Source organism: Antechinus flavipes, chromosome 3 (assembly GCF_016432865.1).
Source record: "Antechinus flavipes isolate AdamAnt ecotype Samford, QLD, Australia chromosome 3, AdamAnt_v2, whole genome shotgun sequence".
Lineage (NCBI taxonomy): Eukaryota > Metazoa > Chordata > Mammalia > Dasyuromorphia > Dasyuridae > Antechinus > Antechinus flavipes.
The window spans coordinates 333,320,801-333,343,675 of NC_067400.1; the positions used below are offsets into that span (position 1 = coordinate 333,320,801).

At 35.7% G+C, this 22,875-nt stretch overlaps 1 protein-coding gene across 1 annotated transcript; it reads left to right on the forward strand.

Annotated features, from left to right (window-relative positions):
• Positions 1–1,267: 1,267 nt before the first annotated feature.
• LOC127557211 (calsyntenin-2-like) lies at positions 1,268–20,483 on the forward strand. The gene is made up of 4 exons (XM_051990621.1): positions 1,268–1,289; positions 2,138–2,323; positions 16,842–17,090; positions 20,287–20,483. Exons 1-4 carry the CDS (start codon positions 1,268–1,270, stop codon positions 20,481–20,483), a joined length of 654 nt encoding a protein of 217 aa, XP_051846581.1.
• Positions 20,484–22,875: the final 2,392 nt, after the last annotated feature.

Consider the following 22,875-nt stretch of genomic DNA (forward strand, 5'->3'; position numbering starts at 1 on the left):
CCAGATTTCTCTGAAATCAGTCTGCTTACCATTTCTTAAAGAAAAATAATATTCAATTATGTTCATATAGCATTACTTATTTAGCCATTCCCCAAATAATGGACATCCATTCAATTTCTAATTCCTCGCCACTATAAAAAGGGCTGCTACAAATATTTTTGAACACGTGGGTCCTTTTTCCTTTTTTATGATCTCTTTGGGATATAGGCCCAATAGAGACACTGCTGGACTAAAAGACATTCACAGACTGATAGCTCGAAATTGCTGTCCCATATTGTTGTAACAGTTCACAACTCTACCAGTAAGGCATTAGTGTCCCGGTTTCTTGCCGTTATTGTGTACAATGTATTCCTAGTTCTGCTTGTTTTGATGAGCATCAGTTTGAGTAAAACTTTCCAGGTCTTTCTAAAATCTGCTTGTTCATCATTTTTATAGAACAATAATATTCCATTGTTTTCATATACCATAACTTGTTCAACCATTCCTCAGCTGACGGGCTTACACTCATTTTCTGATTCCTTGTTATCACAAAAAGAGTTGCTACAAACACTTTTGCACATGTGGATCCTTTTCCCTCTTTTATGATTTCCTTGGAATATAGACTTAGTAATGGCACTGCTGAGTCAAAGCCAGATGAATTTTATTATTTTTTTCTATCTCTATAAAATAATTTTTTGATTGGTATGGCATTGAATAAGTAGATTAATTTAGGAGAGATTGTCATTTTTATTATATTAGCTCAGCCTACCCATAAGCACTTAATATTCTTCCATTTGTTTAGATCTAACTTAATTTGTGTGAAAAATGTTTTGTAATTGTTTTCATATAGTTCCTGGCTTCATCTTAGCAGATAGACTCCCAAATATTTTGTATTATCTGCAATTATTTTAAATGAGATTTCTCTTTCTATTTCTTGTTTCTGGACTTTATTGGTGACATATAGTTTCATCTAGTTTTTTAAAGGTGCTTTACAGCAAGATTACATATATTTGGCCAGATATGGCCAAATATTCAGTTCTGTATCTTAGTGTACTTTCTTATTAAAAAGAGAGACCTAAATCTCATGGTATGTAAAATGGATATTCTAATACATGACCCCACCCACCTCATAGGGTAGGCATGAATTTGAGAATTAGCTAATACCTCTGAAATTCTTTGAGCTTCTCAAAAGAAACCTGCTATCAAAATGACATAGGAGAAGAGGAAAAAGAACAAGATACATTTAAAATATGGCTGAAATGTAGCTTTATTGTGAATATATGCCATCATGGAGGGACAAAGTCTTCTAGGTACTGCATCCTTTGCACACAATTATTGGAAAAGGAAATCAGTTTCTTCATTTCATCTGACTCCTATTAATACCCCTTGGAGTCAAACATCACTGGCAACTAAGGAGAAAGGAGGAAAAAGGAAGAAAAAGAGAAAAAGGAAAGAAGTCACCTATTGCCTTGTCTTCTTTGGTTGGGAAAGTTGGTTTTCCCCTCAGAAATAATAAATCAGAGAATGAGCTGATTATTGTTCTTCCCCAATTACTTGCCTGGACTTTGAACATCAAAAAATGTAAGATCAAGGTATAAGATGTGTGTGGTCTATTATTTCTAATGTATTCTAAGCCATTCATTTTTTAAAACTCTGAAACTTTAAGAAAAGAAACAGATATGGTACAGGTAGATCAGAAGGAATCTCATTATGAGTGAAGAAGGGAATAGGACACTATCTCTTTAACCTACAGTCAAAAATGGCTGAAAATACCAAATTGGTGGGCACCCTGGTGATAAAGCTCACAGCTGAGTTCTAGTGACATGACAAGTACTAAAACTCACACATGAGGTGCCTGGTGGTTTTCACACCAATTGAGTGTGAACCAAGTTAATTTATAAGTTTAGTGGGTAAGTCCTAGAGTCAGAGATTATCTGAAATGTTGCAGATCATATTGGCTGCTTCTTCCTCACTTCAACCCAGGTGCAATTTTGGCATGTGTGAACTAAATGTCTCTCATTTCCCTTGTGAATCATGTGCTTTAAATTGTGTTTTACAAAGTAATGATTTAGTTGAATAAATTATGTAGAAACAAGACCAAAATCTTCATTGGGATTCTAATAATGTTTTCCCTTCCTCTTTTTCCTTTTTTATTCAGATTGGGCCAAGAGAATCGAATACAAACCTGGTTCAGGGAGTATGCCTTTATTTCCTAGCATCCACCTGGAAACTTGTGATGGGCCTGTTTCCTCCATCCAGATAACCACAGAACTACAGACCAATTATATTGGGAAGGGATGTGATCGAGAGACATACTCAGAAAAATCTCTTCAGAAATTATGTGGTATGTTCTTCCTTTTGGTTTTTCCCAGAATTAACTTTTTTAAAAAATACTCTAATAAAAATACTTTAACAGACTTTTCAAATATATTCTATTACATCATTTGTATTTCACCTAGAAAGACAAGTAGGATGGTGAAAGCCAACTTTGAAGATGACTACAGATGGAAAGACAGAAAAACAATGTAGGAGGAACAGAATTAGGACTGGGAAGCCAAAAACTTAGATTTCAGTCAGCTACATCACTAACTTAATATTTCTTTGGACCTTATTATATCTGTGGTTACCAGCTTCCTCCTTTGGGAAATGAAAATGTTGGCCTAAATAACCTTTAAAGACCCTTCCTATTTTAGCATTCTATGATCCTATGAAAGGGAAAGCAGGAAACTGAGCCAAGGTTCAAATCAACTCATTAGCTCCAGTTCCTCATAGCTGACAAGAAGGAAATTCACTAAAGCTCTGATATGTAAGGTATTGTATGATATAAGGTAATGAAATCCAATGTGAGGTGTTAAGGATAATGATGAAATTAGTGCTTTTAGATTTGTGAAGGATTTTATATGTACCGTTTCATTTGATTGCCACAACAATCATATGAGATAAATACTGTTATTATTCCCATTTTCCAAATGATAAAACAGGTTGAAAGAAATTAATTAAATGATTTGTCAAGAATCTTACAGCTAATAAGTATTTGAGGTAAGATTCAAATTCAGGTTTTCCTGACACCAAACCCAGCACTATATCCACAATTTAAGCATTTCCAAAGCCATATGTATTTAGTGAGAACCATATTTTCTCATTTACACAGTCAGTCAGGAGAGCCAATCGTCTAACACAGATACTGAGAGGAGTCCCAGGCACATAGAGTAGAGAAGATAACTATGTAGGCAGTGAAAGCAAGCCATTTACTTAAGGTCATAGCCAGTAAAAATCAGTGTTAGAGACTTATTTGATGCTATTGATCTTATCTGTCTTATTGTGGAGGCATAGCAGAGACAGGTTATTGAAGAATACAATTTCTGTATATTTACCTTGCCAAAATTCTGGATCAGAAGCAGGAGAACAACGGAATTCTCTGCCTTACCAATTCAATTGCAAATCTAGGTAGCAAGAAGGCATCTAGATACTGGTCTGTTAGTTAAATTGCTAGAGATGGCAGACACTGCTAAAAATTGATCTCAAACTGGCTTTATCAGGCTTTTGTCTGAGATTATGACTCTGAGACTCCATCTATTTATCCTCTCTATAAATGATGTGGTGAAGAAAACAATGCTTTCACAAAATAAATCAAAAGGGATATCTCTTTCAATTATCTACATGTTTCAAGTTTAAAAAAAAAAAAGACAGGAGGCACTAAATTATTGGGGAAATTGCCTCAAATTCCCCATTTCTCTTTGCTGGCAGAGATGCAGCTTTAAAATCTTTGTTTTATTTGGACTATCCTATTTCAGTCCCTTTTGACCTGAAATATCTTGAGGAAAAGAGCCCACACTAGCATGAGTTATAGTTATTTTCAAGCATGATCTGGCTAAGAAGGAAATGATGAAATCAGCTTGTCACAAATCAGATGAGTCTACAGACCTTAGTCTGTGCTTTGATTTTAAAAGTTCTTGGAGGGAGATGAGGAGATACAGTGGTTGAGAAGGATTAGCGAGGGAAGGATGCTAAAATGGTATCAGGGCATGTTAACACAGCTACATTTAATCCTTGCTGCCAACCTCTTTATCCTTATATGAAGGCTGCTTAATTTACTCTGGAAAAGAGTTTCCTCAAGGAATGACCTTACTCAAACAAGTCATAGGAACAAACTCTTTGAAGAAAAAAAAAAGAAAGAAAGAAAAGAAACTTGCATTTCTCTCCCAGTGACACAGCGAGCAGTGTTGCCTTGATCAATTATGGAGAACTAATTGGGGGAAAGGGGATTGTGTTTGTGCTGGTCTGCCTTGAAGTATACTTTTGCACCTTCTAATTAGGAATCTAATTTATGAATTACAGTATAAAGTGGCTTGGGAGGTTAGAAAAGACAGGTGAGAAATATGTTTAAATTCCAGGCTTCTGTTTTGCTTCGTCTAGACTTCATTTTCAAAAATTTAGCTTGTGTTTTCACATTCAGGTTAGAAAATACACTCTTATCACATTTAAAACTGGTTCATTCTGATGGCTATTAACCTCAATGGAACACCTCTGTCTCAAGTGAAAATCCTTTCCTTGTTTTTTGGAGTATTTTTATCGATAGGAAGGCAATCTACAGTAAAGTTTTTCAGTCAGGACAGTGCTGTAACCCATTGGAACCTTGAGAAGATGTCTTTAATGGGTCCTGGGGTCCTGGGTTTCCATGCTCACCTCGGCCAATTTTTGACAGGACGTTTTAAATTAATGTGGGGAGAACCATACTAAGAGGGAACATGTTATTGGAATCAGTTTTGTGTGGAAGATTGGGGTCAGAAGACAGATTTGAGCACCTGCTTAGGTGCTTCCTAATTTATGTCACTTAATTACATTGACCTTGGTTTCTTCTTCCATAAAATGAGGGGAATAGGTGTGATGATTGTGCTTACATTTTGTCATAAGAGAAAAGGAAGTAATTTATATGTCTCATGTCATATTTTCTATGCAGTGGTTCTCCATTTTTTTAGTCTCAGGATTTCTCTACAATCTTAAAAATTGTTGAGAATTCCAAAAAGCTTTTGCTTATGTGGATTATATGTATCAATATTTGCCATACTAAACATTATTTCTTTATATTTAATACAAAGCCAAAAATTAGGTAGTTCTCTCAAGGAAGTTATATTCTGTAAAGAAAACTACATGTAGTCTTAGACTTGGAGTTAGAGGGCTTGGATTCAAATGTTCCATCCTGTTACTATATGACCTTGAAAAAGTCAGTTGCCTTCTATCTGTTACCTGTATGACCTTGAGAAAGATCAGTTGCCTTCTCTGGTCATCAGCCTTCTTCTCTGTTAATTAGGCAATGCAGAGTTGGTGGTTTCTATCATATCTTTCAATTCTACATTCTCTGATACTACGATAACATTCATTCTCCAAATATTTCATAGCTATCCAAACTTATTCAGAAAAATTTGAGATTTCCTTTTATCAAAAATACACAATTCCAGCATTGGCTCATGAATCAGAAAATGAATGGAAAGGCGTTTATCAAACACTTTTTATGGACTGGGCATTGTCCTAACTACTGAAGGCACAAATGCAAGCAAATAAAATAGCCCCTTCCTTCAAAGAGCTTATATTCTTATAAGGACAACCCTATGGAATTGTAGGGGCCGAGAGAGGTGGAATACATAGAGTGGAATGGTCTGGAAATGTCCAGGAAGTAGCTCAGTGGTCCAGTTCCTGATAGGATAAGGTGAAAGCTCATTTAGCAGCTGTTAGAATCTTGGGGCAAAAGTCTGGTAAGTAGAGGAAATTCCAAGTGCATGCAACAAAGTTTGGAGATATTTAGGAAGAAAGAATGCCTGTCTGTAATAAGAAGGAAATAAGAGAAAAAGAGAATAAGAGAAAGAGTGAGAGAAGCAAAAAGTTAGAAAGAGGAAAAGCAGAGAGAATGAATGAATGTTGAGAAAGAGTGGTACCACAATTATAGATGCAGCTTCCCTTTTTCCTATCATGTGTCTGCCTTCTGGTTTGATTCTGGTCCATTACTATCACAAGATATTGGCCCAAGTTTATAGTTTTCAGCAGACAAAAGGTGCTAAGCTTGGGTGTTGCAACTGGGTTCATCAATTATTTTTATTTGAAGTGGTTTCTCATATCTCTTCCCCACAAGGGATATTTCTTCTTCTAAGTATATCCTCAGGATTTAGCACAAAGCCTAGCACATAGTAAGCACTTAATAAGTATTTGTTGAATTGAATTGAATCCCACCCCAAAATAATGAGAAGGGAGACATAAATATACAAACTGAACTTAAACATTTAAGAATTATCTAGATAATTCTCCTGGACTTTGGGAAAGATTTTAATTTTCAGATTCTAGTCTAGAAATTTTATTAAAATTATTGATAAACACTGTTCACCAAGAATTCATGTTCCTGGGTTGAAAGAATAGACAACTTCAGCTTGGTTTGTGTGTTAATAGAAATTCCTATTTAATATTTGGATTTCAACAAACTAATATAGTTCATTCTCATATGTGGTTTACAATTTAGCTTGGTATGAGATATTAACTTAACCACTTTTTCTTGAAATAGCCAGGAAACTGAGCTCAAAGCATTGTTAGTAGTTGGGTATATTGTTTTTTTGTTCATTTTTCTCTTTTCTTCAAGGAACTGTGATTTTTATCTGTGGGGCAGTACTCCCCACAACCTGTGGGGATCTTTGCAGATCACAACCTGTTCATGACTTAGAGAACAGTCTTCACTAGTTGCTGTGCTTGAAAACACTTGATAACGAAATGATCAGTTCTCTGATGATGAGCCTTCCCAAACTTAACTAGCCAAGCCTTCAAATGGCAAGCACGTACAGTCCGTGGCTAAGCCCAAATGTTAAGTAGAACCTGTCTGAGAGTGTGCTTTACTGCATTGCCTTTACCAATGACACGATGAAGCTTTATGGTATAGGACTAGAGAATTCTCTTGGATTTCCTAGATAATACATCTTTTTATACACAGAGACAAGTGTTTAATAAAGCATAAATATGGACAACAGTGATACCTTTCCTGAGGATTGATGGGGTTTATTTGGTCTGGGAGGATTTTTTTTTTTTTGGCTTCTATATTGAAAACTCAAATTCTATTTTGAACAAATTACTTTTTCCCAATCTCCTCCCATATCTAGTGTCTCCCCTCTGGAATTATACTCTGGGTATGTGTGTATTCACACACTTTTGTATATAAACTCTCTCTCTCTCTCCATATATTCACATATATACATACATACATATACATATACCCATATATATCTTGTGTGTACATAGTTGTTAGTATGTTGTATTCACTATGATATTATAAATTCCTTGAGGGGCAGGGACTGTGTTCTTGCCATTTTTTTGTATTCCTAACACTTAGCACATTACTTAGCACATAGTATATGCTTAATAAATACTTGTTGACTAAGAGGAACATGTGATTTTTAGCTCACCTCTGTGGAATGGAAACTTCTTGACTTGGGTTTCAGCATTTATGACAAACTGAAAGGACAAATTCATGTGCCTTGAATTACCCCAAGAGAAGTTGACTAGGCTTAAACTGGCTTCTATTCAAGGAGTATGCAGTGGAACAAAGGAACGGATTGATTTATTGGAGAAATGGGCTCATCAATTACCTGTTACTTGGGATGGCTTTTTGGGGTATATCATCCCCAGATGAAAGGCTGTCTTCTGTGGAATAGCCCCTTCTAACAATGAGGGATATTACAAATGTGTAACACTTATAAAGCCTGACTAAATATCTAAACCAACTAGGAGCACAGAAGAAACTACTGGGATAATTGAAACCAAAACTAGAGGCTTAACCCAAATGAAATACTAAATCTTGTCTGGTCATTGAAGAGAATGCATAGAGCCCTGAAAATGTGAGTAGAAGTCACATTTCTTATTTTAATAGCTTTAGTCAATTTGATTCAGTTCACTAAGTATTTTCTGAGCTTTACTCTATGCTGAAACCTATGATAATCTTTTTGATGTACCATTTTAACCATGTCACTCCCTTGTTCAAAGGCTTTTTATGGCTTCCCATTTCCTACCACAGCAAATCTTAATTCCTTTGCCTAATTCTTAAGTCCTATTACAATCACAGTCCAACCACTTATCTCTCCAATCTTATTTCCCACAGTTCTTTAGCTTATAGCCTTCGTTCTAGTCAAAGAAATCTTCATTCTCTCTCTGGTATAATGGAATAAAGCACTAATTTGAAGTAAGGAGACCTGTGTTTATACCCTGGATGCAACATTTGTAAGATGTGAATGACCCAGGAGTGTACTGGAGCCAGCTTGAACCACTTAGAGAGGGACTACTGTTAAATTTTCATTGTGAATATCTATACCACCCAAATGGACAAATGTGACAAATCAGGGCTTGATTTATTATTTGACTGCTTTCCTAGACTTAAGAAAGTGATGGAAAAATTTTGACAATACAGATTTATATTTCCCTTTTTTTTCTTTTTTGGAGGCAATTGGGTTTAAGTGATTTGCCCAAGATCACACTGCTAGAATGACACCCAATTTGAATTCTGATTCTCCTTACTCCAAGGTTGGTGCTTTATCCACTGCACCTTCTAGCTGCCTCAACAATGCAGATAAAATTAAAAGTATATCATGTGTCCATTCATTCCCCCTCCCTCTTCTCCAAGAGCCAATGGTTAAACATTTACCAGCACCCCCCGGAAGTAGCCAGGAGTTCTTTACCTTTCTGTACACTTCCTCTTATGTAAAATGTGGATAATAAGCCATCCCTTTTTTTTGTAATCAAATATACTGTCTTGCATCATATTCTGTTTTTGAATATATCAGTCTTGTCTATCCAGGGAGACTACAAGTCCCTTAAGGACATGAATCACAATTGATTATTCTGTATTCCCCACAACATCTAGCACAGGACAAAATATCAAAGAATGCTACAGGCATTGGGCGAATTTGTGTTGGTTGGTTGATAAAGAAAATAGAGTCGTTGGCCTTGAGTCCATACATGAAAAGTTAGTAAAAGGCTCCAGGGAACTCAGGCTCTCTTAGACTTCCTGCTCTTCACTCTCCTAATTCATGTCTTGATAGCTTTACTGTAGCATACAGGGTGGGAAGGGGGAGTAAAAGTGGAGTGGGTGGGAAGGGAATGGGGAGTAAAGCTTGGTTTGTAGTGAATAGTTTAAGAACACCATTCTAATCCCTTTCACTTATCTTTCTCTCTCTCTCCTCCCACCCAAGTCCTGTCCTGGATTAGTTCCAGATGAACTCAAAGTTGTTTTATAATCTGATCCATTTCAAATCAGTGGAATCTGAAGAATCATGACTCCATTGTGTTCTAAAATTTCTTCCTTTGGGCAATTGTCAGTTCCTTCCAAGGCTACCATAGCCACATATCTCATGGAACCCATAAACATCTCCTATCTTTAAAAAGAAAAATCCTTCTATATCATCCGATCTAATGAATATTTATTAAATGCTTACTAAGAGCTAGACATTATTCCAGATACTAAAGATACAATGACAAAATGAAAAATAGTAGAAGGTACAATATGAAAACAAATAATTATATACATGATAATTTGAGAAGATAGTTTGAGTACTAACAATTAAGGGAATCTGGAAAGATTTCCAGTAGGAAAACCATAAAGGAAACTAAAGATTCTAGGAGGTATGATGATGATGAGGGAGTATATTCTAGTCAATCAACAAGCATTTCTTTTTTTACACCAAACACTTTTGAGTGCTTACTCTGTGTCAGGTACTATGCTAAGTGCTAGAATATAGAGAAAGGCAAAAGCATATCCCTTGCCCTCAAAAAATTCACATTCTAATGGAAGAGAGAACATTTAAAAAAAAAAAAAAACAAACACAAACATCCTACAGAATATATATAGTATTAATGGCATATATATAAAAAATAGGATAGATAGATAACACAAGAGGGAAGAAATTAGTCATATAATATGGAAGGGCTAGAGGATTGAGAAAGTCCTCTTAGAGAAGGCATAATGGCATCTTTATAAAGACATAGAGATGGGAGATGATATGCCATATCTAAGAAATAGCTGATAAATCATTTTGATTGAAAGGTGCAGTAAGCCTGGAAAGTAGTTGAGGGCCAGACATGGAAGGCTTTACATGAAAATCTGAAGAGTTTTTATTTTAATGCTAGAAATTATGGAGAGTCATTGATGTTTCTTAAATAAGAGAATAACAGGATTCAGTCTGTTCTTTAGAATCACGATTTTGGCAAACTGTGTAAAGGATAGATTAGAGAGAGGAGAAACTAGAAGATTCTAGTTGTACTATTATAGGATTTAAAACAGTCTTTGTAGAAAGGGGAAATTGAGATTCTGAAGGAGGAAGAGTTTTGCCTATAACCATACAGGGAGTAAGACGCAGGGCCAAGAATTCAAACTCATATCTCCTGATTCTAAATCCAATTTTGTTTCCAACTGTGTCACTTTGACTAAAGTTAATGTAGTCTGGCTGGCCCCAGAGGGACTGCCATGTATGATTCTTTATCATTTCCAAATGAGTTTCTTAAATACACACTGATGAGCAGATGATGTGATTCAGAGTTTGCAAAATGACAACTCATGTTTATAAACTGCGTTCCCTTGAGTCCGAGTCGGGGAGGAGAGAAGCTGACGCAAAATCTTGAGAGAGTGCAACCCATTATTTTTCGTTTTAGTGCACCAAGAAATGAAAACAAATTTTTGAAGTTTATGATCATCTGTGCCATCTGGGTAAATTGAGTTTGATGTTTTCAAATAGGTAACATCTGTGTGTGAGATAGTGCAACCTGCTGTTCTATCCACAATTAGAGACACCTTAGCAAGCAGAGACTGTCCTTGTGCAGAGGAGTCTAAAGAGAGAGTTGCTGATGGGAGGACCCTGTCAAGTTAACACTCCAGTTTCAGTTAGAATCTGATCTGAAGAAGTTCTATTGAAACACAGAGCACCTGGAGCAGAAAACATTCAGTAATGAGGTTGGACTTGCCTTGATAGCAGGTTGGAAATGGTGGAGCTGCATACTAAACAAAGAGAGAAAAAGAGAATAATGTTTGCTTGGAATGGCACTTGCAAAACCCAGCATGGGTGGAAAAAATATTGAGGTTATTGAAATGCATCTTTATCTGGCCTAGGGTCCTTTCACTGCCTTTTCCTTGCTTTCAGGGTTTGCCTTCTTCTGACCTCAGGTATCTGCTATCTCTGTACTTTCCTTCCTATTTAAATCTACTCTTCAGAAAGATATAAATCCACTTATGCTGAGGTCATCAAGAGGCAGAAGGCCCAACATGTTATTGCCCCTTTGGGGGTTTTTATATTTTAAAAAAAGTCAAACTATTAAGCCAAAAAAAAAAAAAAAAAAGAAAGAAAGAAAGAAAGAAACTGTAAGGGTGGAAGTTCAAGTAAAAGCAAACACGATTATGGTAGTAGAAAGAAACTGTTGGAATCTCTTCTCAGAGATAACAATTCTTAAGGGTAATACAGAGAAGATGAGCCCCTGTGGTTGAATTCCACAGGAAAACACACAAACCAACATATATCATATTTATAACATACATACATACATATATATAATATATAACAATATAGTAATGAAGGGATGAAAACCTGATACTACTGTAGCAGCAGTAACTTCTGGAGACCTTGCCTTGCCACCGTGACCACTTCTTCTGTGACCAAACTTGTGTGATGCTAATTGTATTGCTCTTTCTAGAAAATATATTGAAGCAAGATATTTATGATTATAATTGAAGTTTGAGTGTTATCTTAGATTTACTTGTAGATTGCTGGTTTTGAGGGTGGAATTGAAGGTCATTAACTCTGAATTGTTTTGGGTCTGTGTTTCTCCTACTACCTTCAAACTTCATTTCAGAAGGAAATATGGACAGCTGGAGAGAGATCTATAACAGCTTTATATAGGAGGAGACGTGAGCTTAAATTTGAAAGAAACTATAGTTTCTGAGGGGCAGTCAGGTCACATAGGGGATAGAATCCTGGGCAGCAACTAGGAAGAGTCATCTTCCTGAGCTCAAATATGACCTCAGATACCAGCTGTGTGGCCCTGTTTGCCTCAATTTACTCATTTGTAAAATGAGCTGGAGAAGGAAATGGCAAACCACTCTAGTGTCCTTGCCAAGAAAAACCCCAAAGTAATTTCAAAGAGTTGGGTAGGACTGAAACAAGGAACAAAAGGGACCCTGAGGGATTGCCATTCCCTAGATAGAATGAACATTTACAGAAGAAAAAAAAGGTGATTGCTTCTGAAGCGGTATGATTATAGGTCACAGAAATAGTCTTTGTCCCCCAATCTTACCTAATCTGCTCCCTGAACCCTGAAACTCCTCCAATGATAAATAAAGCATTCCATTTCACAATCAGAATTAATACTTAAGGTACAAATACTCTTGGGACAGTCTCACTATCTTTCCAGATCACCCAGACTCATTGTTAACCAATCAGGCTAGAGAAAAAAAAGAAGGTAGCTTAGGATAGAGTCTTAGGGAACATCTACAGTTATAGAGAGTGATATCTGATGCTCTTTTTTAAAATCCTGTCCAATTTAATTTTAACATATGCCTTTTCCCTTCTTTCCATTCCTTTTACTACCACTTCATTTAAGGCCATCTTAACCTCTCCTTTAGTCTAATGAAACAGCCTCCTAAATCCATCTAAAATAAGCATTTATTTGGTGCTATATAGCTACATAGATATGTGTGTGTACTTGCCTCATTCATTGCCAGATTAATCTTCCTAAATCAATGCCATAATCATGCCAGTTCCTATCCCTTCACCTACGAGAAAAGTTCAAATTCAGGACAATAGAGTTTCGGTTGAAAATGACTTGAGCAGCCCTCTCTAAAAAGAAATCCCTTTTACAACACATCAAAATGTATGAAGATCTTGAACAGGGGATAAACCATTATCTCCTGAGAGATCCAATTCCAGACTTAGAAATTAGAAAGTAATTAGGATGAATTTCTAATTATTATAGTGTTTTTTTTTTCCTTACATCAAATCTGCCTTTCAACTCCCTTGTATTGCTTCCAGGTTTGTCCCGAGAAGTGACACTAAATAAGTCTCATCTCATTTCCATATGGTGGCCCTTGAGCTATGTATAGACAACTATCATGCTTTCTTGCCCAATTTCTTTCTCCAAGTTATACATTCCAAATTCCTTTAACTGAACTACATAAATTAGGCCCTTCATCATCCTGATCACCTCCTATGGCTGTTTTCTAGATTATCAGTGTCTTTCTGAAGATGTAGCACCTAGGACTTAACAAAATACTTTGGCTCCTATCCAGCAATCTCTCTAGATAGACCTAAGAATATTGTTTTTAAAAAGCCTGAGATTGCATTCTCAATCACAATTGGATTATACTGAAATTATGGTTGTAGCAGCAATAAAAGTAAAAGTAGAAGGAGGAGAAAGAGGAACAGTATAAGGAGTGGTAGTAGTGGTAATAGTCAAGAGCTCACATGAAGTTCAAAAGGACACTTTCAAAGTCTCTGAAGAATTTTAAAATTGGTTGTGAGACATGGGAGACACTGGCCAGGACTGCAAAGCAGAGTTACAGTCACTTGAAAGAAAAAGAGAATATCAAATTTAGAGCCATCTTCACTCTAGATGTTCATATGGACTATTTGTGCCCAACCTGTGGTAGAGTTATCCAAACTCATATTGGTCTGGTAAGTCAGACATGTTATACCTTCATCCCGGCATAATGATGTAATTTTGGTCTTCTTCAAGAATGAAGGAAAAGAATCATGGTGGTGGTGGTGGTGGTGGTAGTAAGTAATAGTAGAGATTGGGAAAGGGGATTCCAAAAATTTGGGGTCCCAAACCAGTGTTGCGAGGTATCTCAAAAGAATTTGGAGGCTTGAACCCATCTCCTAGTCAAGGGGCAAAGTTTTATTGCAACAGTATTATAACATCACTATAAAAAACCAGCTGGAATTCTAAGGGAATTTCTACAGAGAAACAGAAGGAGATATATTTATACATCATAGATGTGCTAATTCTATGGCTCACAGATAGGAATAAGTGGTCTCCAGAATTTGGTTCTCTTGACCAAATTAGCAGTCAGCAATGAATTGAGGAGTGGTCTATCCACTTTTGTCTCAGGAGTTTGATCTATGGGAGTTTCCTGAGGATAGAAACTATTTGACTTAGGAATGGTCAGACTTTGGGTATGGGGGTTTCCTGAGGCAGAATTCCAAGCCAGAAGATTTAGGACCACTTATTGTTAGAACAGAAGCTCCCCAAGGTCAAGAGACGCCAAAACCACCACTATATTTCCCTAGAAGCTATACCATATAAGTAGTAGTAGTAATAGGAGAAGGAAGAGGAGCCAGAGATGATAACAATAAAGTAATAATAGTCATAGTTGGGGTGGTGGTGGTGGTGGTGGTAGAGGAAGTGGTAGCAGGAGCAGTGGCAATAATGATGGGACTGGTGGTATAGCAGCATTTATATAGTACTTTAAGGTTTGCAAAATACTTTACAAGGGGTATCTCACTTTATCCTCATAATAACTTTGGGAGGTAGATGTTATTATTGTAATGCATTTTACAGAAGAATAAATAGAGGCAGACAAAGATTAAGTGACTTGCCCAGCATCACATGCCTAGAAAGGATCTGAGGCTGAATTTGAACTCAGATCTTCCTGATTCCAAATATGGGGCTCTATTCACTGATGAACTTAACTGTCATCCTAAGTCTACTAAAACCCCTAGCCTTTTTTCAGATTAACTGCGGCTTAGCTTTACCTCCCCTTCTTATACTTGAATATTTGACTTTGGAATCTATGACATACTTTACATTTATCTGTATTAATTATAATATTATTAGGAACAATCCCGTGTTGTATTCTACTGTTATATTTTTAGATTCTGACTGTCATTTGCCATTTATGACCCTTTACCTTTTGGACCCAGTTTCTCTCTCCCATCTAATTATATATTTCTTAGTCCAGTCAAACTAAAATACTCAGTATTCCTCCTGCCTTATTCCTTCCTACCTTCAGGACTTTGCTCTTCTTTCAGTGGGCATTTCTACCATCTTGACCTCTTGAAGTCCTACCCACGCAAAAGACATAACTACAATACAAGACCTTCATTTCCCATCCCCAACAATATTTTGATTATTCCTCTTCTCCAGCATGTCACATTTTATTTTGTGTCATTATTATTTGTGTGTATGTCCCATTTAACCTACGGGATTATAAGCCTGTCTATTAGACATTTATTTAGTCTTTTGTTTCACAATACATACTATGGTCATCAGTATACAGTAGGTGTCCAATAAATGTCTACTGATTTAATAATATAATCATACTGTGGTCTATAAATATGCAGTTAACACTAATAACAACTTCTCCACTAGAGAGTATTAACTGAGAATTACAGATGGCATTTTGGATGCAGTAAGTCTTTAGCCATGGGCATTGTTAAGTGTAGTATTGACCAAGTACATGTGTGTTGAGTATTTAGTGCTTACTATATACCAGACCCTATGCTAGGCCCTGAAAGTACCAAAAATAAAAACAGAACAGAACCAGCAATAAATAAGGAACTCATCTATTTTGTCTAGCAATAATTAGTGCTTCTCCTTCAGATAATCAATCAATCAATCAATCAATAATCAGTCAATAAATGCTCATGCTAAGATATCCAAACACTTCCTTCTTTCAAAGCTCAGCTGAAGTATTATATCCACAATGATTATGTGGAAGCCAAGAGGACTTGACTTCAAATTCTGTTTCAGAGATTCACTAGCTATATGACCCTAAATGGACCATTAAACTCCCTCAATATCAGAAGAGGATAATAATAGCACCTAGTTTACTGAGGTTTTGTGAAGATCAAATGGGATAATCTATGTAAATGACTCTTTAAAATACTATATTAAACATTAGCATTAAAATACTATATAACATTATATAGTTCTGCCTTCCACATCATGGAGTTAGGGGTATGGTACCTCCATGATCTGGAAAATCCATGTAAAAATTTTTGGCCATCCATCCCTTAACGCCAGAGAAAAAAATCTGGATTATTATTGTATTAAAAGAAGCAATATTTTAATATACGCTTTTCTGAGTTTCTAAATTTTTGCTGTGTTGTCTGTTGGCCTTTGTATACCATCTGTGGCTTCACAAAATTTTTTTAAATTCCTGCTTAATTTCTAATGCGCTCTAACGATATATCAAAACTGCCATGGGAAAAAAATCATAATGTGGAAGGGATAATTGTAGTATTAAACATTAAGATACTCTTGTTATTATTTTTACTATCTTGTACCATTTGTTTTTGCAGATATGTTAGTCTTATCTCCTGACTAGATTATGAGTGCCTTGAGGACAGTGACTTATTTTATACTTTAAAGTAAATAAAGATATGTACTGGGTGTTCTAAATCAATGATGTCAAGCTCAAAGAGAAACAGAGGAGGTAACATAAGGATTCCCAAGAGTTGTATATCGACTTAGAAAACCATATGTTAACACTAATTTTGTTTTATTATATGTATTTTTTATTTTGTTAAGTATTTCACAATTATGTTTTAATTCAGTAGGGCTCATATATACTCTAAAGTGTTACAGACCTCTGTTCTAAGAGGTAAAAGAGTTTTTAGCCAATTTTTAGATGAAAGAGCAGTGGTCTTTAAGTCAAATGATCCTTTGTTTATTACCTTCTAATTTTTTTCTGAATATAATTGATCACCTTCCTATTAAGGAGACAAAGAAGAAGAGTCGAGGTCAGGGGTTGCTTTATTTTTTGAGTGATTTTAAAATTCTCTTTGATCAAGACACCAGAGCAGATATCTCAAGTATAACCCTTCTCTATCTTGATTTGGTATCCCCTATAGGAGCTTCTTCAGGAGCCATAGACCTCTTGCCTTCTCCCAGTGCAGCCACCAACTGGACAGTCGGACTTCTGGTAGACAATAATGACATGATATTCAAATTTGATGGCAAGCAAGGTGCAAAGATTCCAGATGGGATTGTCCCCAAGAATTTAACAGACCAGTTCACAATCACCATGTGGATGAAACATGGTCCAAGCCCTGGAGTGAGAGCAGAAAAAGAAACCATTCTCTGCAATTCAGATAAAACTGGTGAGTCTTTCATGGTTTCTTGATTTCCTCAAGAGTTTTACTGTATAAGTTTTGAGGTGGATATGAAAGAGCCCCAAATAAAGTGATTATTGGAAGGAAGAGTAGAAACAACAAAGAGAAAATGACAGTAATATACTATTCAATAAACTTAGTTATCTTTCTTCAATCTGCTTAGCTCTCATATCCATGGATACAATAACATCATAGGAGATACCCATTGACCCATAAAGAAACTGGACCCATTATTTCATCTCATCACCACCAACTTCTTACCATCTAAGATAATAAGATAGTAACCATGCAACATGAAAGTTATAGGTGGTAGGTTCTAGATGCATGATGCAAAGTCCTATAGAATATTATGTTAATTTGTCATCCCACATTTTTTTGCAAAGCGTTTTCCCATCTATAATTAATGTAATATTATAGGATCCCTTCTTCTACCTCCACAAACTCCATGAAGTTAGTAGAGAAGTTAATACCATTCCCATTTGTAGATGGTTATCTAGACGAAAAAAAAAAAAAAAAAGACAAGTGACATATTCCAAGTACAGAACTCTAAAGCTCCAGGCTCTTTCTACTAGACTATGTCACTTACATTAATTCAGTGTAGACAATGAAAAAAGATAATTGAACCATTAAAAATGATAGGGAACAATTTTCTTGATTTGTAGAGACTGATATAGATAAAATAAATTCCCTAAAGTTAGCTCAGGGCTTACACCAACATTTATTTTCCTCCTTTGACATTTGAAAGATCTTCAAATACTTATTTTCTCCTTCTATTTAAAAAGTATATTTTTGTCTGATGAATTTGTTAATCATTGATAAAGTGAATCAAGGCTAATTATCCTGTGTGACAATAATAATTATTATTTGTTTGCAAGTTGATTAATGTATTCTACTGTGTAAATTTTTTCTATACTGATAGTATCTGTAATTTATAATCTTATGAAATTAGCTGGGATACGAAAAAATTAAATGACTAACCCATGGTCACACAATGTGAACTCATAAATGAATGTAAACTGTTTGCATTTTTGTTTTTCTTCCCAGGTTATTCTTACCTTCCGAATCCAATTCTTCCTGTGCAACAAGAGAACTGTTCGGTTCTGCACACATATATTGTATCTAAGATATATTGTGACATATTTAACATGTATAGGACTGCTTGCCATCTGGGGGAGGGGGTGGAGAAAGGAAGGGGAAAAGTCGGAACAGAAGTGAGTGCAAGGGATAGTGTAAAGAAATTTTTTTCAAAATAAAAAAAAAATAAAGACTTGAACCCATGTTTTCTTGTCTCACAGACTACCTCTCTATCTATTGCCCCATTTTGCCTCTAGATGGGCGTTTATAAAGGTTTTAAAGTTGGCAGAGTGCTTATCATAAATTATTTCAATTAAGCCTTACAACAGTCCTATAATATAGGAACTATATTCTTAATTTTATACATGAGTAAACTCAGTGGATAGAGCCATGGGTCTATAGTCAAGAAGACCTGAATTCAAACTGAACAATTCTGGAAAAGTCATTAATCTACTGAATAAGGAAATGGAAAAGTATCTTTGGTATGGTAAAAAGGGTAACAAAAAGTTGGATACAACAAATTCAATGGTAACTAGTAGAAGTAGGATTTGAATGTCATTCTTGCTGATTCCAAGCCCAGCACTAATGTTGTGGCCCAGGAAAAATGCTCCATTTAAGCTATGATTACTTGAGCCTACTGATCCAGAGCCTTAGCAATTATCTGAGTACTTTGACCAATGACTAAAATCTAACAGGCTGATTGAGGTCAAAAATCCATGTTCCTGTGTTTGATACAGATCCAGATATATAAGATAATATTGAAAAGATAAAACTGATCTAGAAATCAAGGTATTCTGACTCCATCATCAGATATCTTTCACTGTGCTAGGAGCTACTGGCCATTAAAAAAGAAGGTTAAGTCAAGGTCTCTACTTTTAAACAGTTTATGATTTTATTCACTTGATAAAATGAACATAATATGAGACAATTAGAAAATAAGGGCTAATTTTAAATGCAGTCAGAGTTCAGCAAAAGAAGAGACCAGAGTGAGCTAAAGTGGTTAGATGGAGTATTAGAAAAACTAATAAAGATTGAATTGATGGATAAGATTTTGATAATGGTTATGGGGGAGAAGAGAATGGAAAGGGTATTCCCAACAAAAGCAATGGCATTTTTAAAAAAGATTTAAGAGATGAAAAAGAACAAATGAATATGGCCTATGCAATGATAGCAAGTAAACTAAAAGTCAAGATTAGTTATGGGAAATCAGCAAGAAAGTGGGATGGAGCCAGGTTATAGCAAAACTTCAATGATGAGGCAGAATTGTATTCATTATTTTATTTATTTATTAAATGTATTAATTTATAAATAGAGAAGATGACATTAGGGGATTCAGAATTCCCACTTTGGAGAATTGCAAATGGTAGAATCTTTCAAGTATGTCCAATTTGGCTGGATTGCTGGACAAAGTGTCAGCAAATAATAATAAGGAATGTAGTTTTCACACTGTTGCCCTTAAAAAAGTCTACACAGGAATTTAGAGAATACATAAAAATAATCAACAAAGGAATTATTAGAGAAGATCGTTCATTTAGTCCTTCTTAGGAAGTTGAAATTAAAGAAGAGGCTGATCTCTAAATTAACAATTCCTCCAGATCCAGCAACACCTAAAGTTTTATTAGAAAGTATATTGTGTAAATTATACCCAACATAGTAAAAAGATCACTTGAGCCTTGAAAGCATTAGCAATATTGGCTTAATATTCAAGTCTTTCTTGTAGGAATTTCCTTATAGAGTTTCTTGTTTCCCTCCCTTCCAGGTCAACAAATTACATTCTTTGTTCTGGAATGATCATTAGAAATAATATAGGGTACAAAAGTGTAAAATGTGTTTCTTTAGTTAGCTGAACTGTGTTGAACAATATAGTTAGAAATATCTTCTTTGATGGACATAAAGATATTAACTTCTAATTGCATGTGTTTAACCTATATCAGATTGCTTGCTGTCTTTGGGGGGCGGGGGGGGTCGAGAGGAGAGAGGGAGAAAAATTTGGAACACAAGATTTTGCAAAGGTGGATATGAAGACTATCTTTGCATGTATTTGGAAAAATAAACTACTATTAAAAAGCTATTAGCTTCTGTTTATTTGTATTTCCTTTTTTTCCCCTAGAAATGAACCGACATCACTATGCCCTCTATGTGCATAACTGCCGCCTTGTATTCCTTTTGCGGAAGGACTTTGACCAAGCAGATACCTTTCGACCAGCAGAATTCCACTGGAAGCTGGATCAGGTATTTATTACCTTCTTCTTTGTCGATATCTTGACTCTGTTAAAGTTCCCACATTGGTCTAGTTTGCACCAGTGACTGTTAACAGCAGGATCCCAGGTTTCCTGCTTTTTTTAAGGTTTTAGAAAAGGTTTTAAAATGTCAAGTTTCTCTTGTAGCAGCAGAAATTATTGTTGGAAATAGAAAATAGCAACTTAAAGTACATAGTCTGTAAAAGTCACATTGTTAAAACTAGACAAGGCATAGAATTTTATAGGTTTGCATGTTAGTAGCCTCCTAGGATACAGAGAATATTTTGGTGTCAATGGTTTAACTACATTAGTTTAAGTTTTTTCAATTATCTGTCCCTTCCATATCCTACCACCCAATTTAAAAAGAGCAATTGTAACAAATATACAGTCAAACAAAACAAATCCTTGTATTAGTCAAAAAGTATGCCTCATTTATATCTTGGCTCCATCATCTGTCAGGAAATGGGAAGCATTCTTCATCACTAGTCCTGTGTTGATCACAGTACTTAAATCTTTCAGAATTGTTTGTCATTACAATCTTGTTGCAAATGTATTGTTTTCCTGATTCTGCTCACTCCTTTCAGCATTGTTCATATCAGTCTTCCTAGGTTTTTTTGGAGCTCTATCTTTTATCATTTATTATAGTACAATAGTATTCTACCATATTCATATACTACAATTTGTTGAGCCAGTTGATTGGCAACCCCCTTGGTTTCTAATACTTTGCAAGCACAAAAAATGCTGCTATAAAGATTTTTTTAAATGTATGAGTCCTTTTGTATTTTCTCTGATCTCTATGAAACATAGATTTAACAGTGAAATCATTGGGGCGAAGGATATACACAGTTTAAAAACTTTGGGGGTATAGTTATAAAGTGCTTTCTATAGTAACTGGACTAATTTTAACTGTATTACAGATAATTAAGATGGATATTATTATGGAGTTTCCCCTGCTCAACCCATCTTGATAGTATCAAGATTCATTGATATCTCATAGCTGTATCACCAGACTCTCTGTTCTGTAAAGTATCATGGTTGCTATCAAACACACAGCAACTTGAATAGAGAAAGGTCCACAGAAAAGCTCTTCTACTTATTTCACTAGTAGAGGAATGATCTCAAATGGGTCACAGGATTGAGGAGAAACTTTCCATTGTTGAATGGGACCCACCTGAGTCAATGCTACAGACTCAAATAGTCACACAGACTGAATCTCTTCCTTCTAAACCAGCAGAAGTAGTTGTATCGAAACCTTGCCACCTTTGGGGATGAGGATGGGGCTGAGGTATACAATCCCAGGGTCTAGCAGGAGGCCTGGAACCAGGTAGCATGTGATCTAATTTGACCAGAAATAGCATGTATGGCGTGAGCTATAGCTGGCGTCTTTGAACTTGACCTCTATTCCTCTCTTCACTTTCCACTGAATCATGAGTCAGAAGCAGTCTGCTCTGAATCTCTAGTGTCTGTTTTTTTCTCTAGTCAGAGTCAGATAAAAGACTGCTCTTCTGGTGAGCAGAGAAATAATCAAGATTTATTTCTTACTCTCTCTTTCTCCTTTTCCTTCTTCCTTCCTTGCCCTTCTTTCTCACTGCTGAGTTGGGAAGTGCTTATGCTTTTTAGTTTTGTGCCACAGTAACCTTTTATTCTCCTGATTCAGTTTCCCTAATTTTCCTGACCCAATTTCCCTAAATTGTTCTGTCTCCGTTCCTAATTGTAATTGTAATGCTCAATCCTGCAACACCACCCTTCCCCCATCATCAGAATATTTGATAGGATAAAGATCTTATATCTTAGACATCATTAGAATATCAGGTGCCTCTTCCTATCCCAATTAATTAGAATATCAGGTGCCTCTCCTTCTCCAGTGCCTTCCCCCATTATGTCATCCCCATCCTAGGTGCCTCCCCCCATTATGTATCATTCTTGTTACCCTATAAAAGAATCTTTGTATCCAACATTCATTGCAGGATTCTTGGAGCCGATAGTCTCATTCAGCCCTGGGACCAAACCATGGATACATTTGGTCCCAGTAAATCTCTCCCTTTCAAACAAAATATTAAAAATTCTCTGATCTCTATCTTGCTTTAGTTTCTCTGACATTACATTAGTTCAGGTGAGACCCTTTGGTTTCAGGATAAATATTAATAAATTATATGACTTCCCTTCTTATGTATAATAGTTATCATATTTCTTGTGTTTTCAATGAATGGAGGAGTAGCTGGAAGGAGCAAGAGAATTCAGAACTGAAAACTAAAAATTTTAAAATTAAAATAATATAATTTTTTTAAAAATTGTATGCTTTCTACAGTTAGTATTACTGTTAAAGATTCTAATTTCATTTTATAGGAATCATTTTGCTAGACTTGCCTGTACATTCCTGAGATAAGAATTCTCCTAGAGTTTATATACACATAATCCTCAATCAATTCTTCTCACTCTAGACAATTTAGGATCATTAT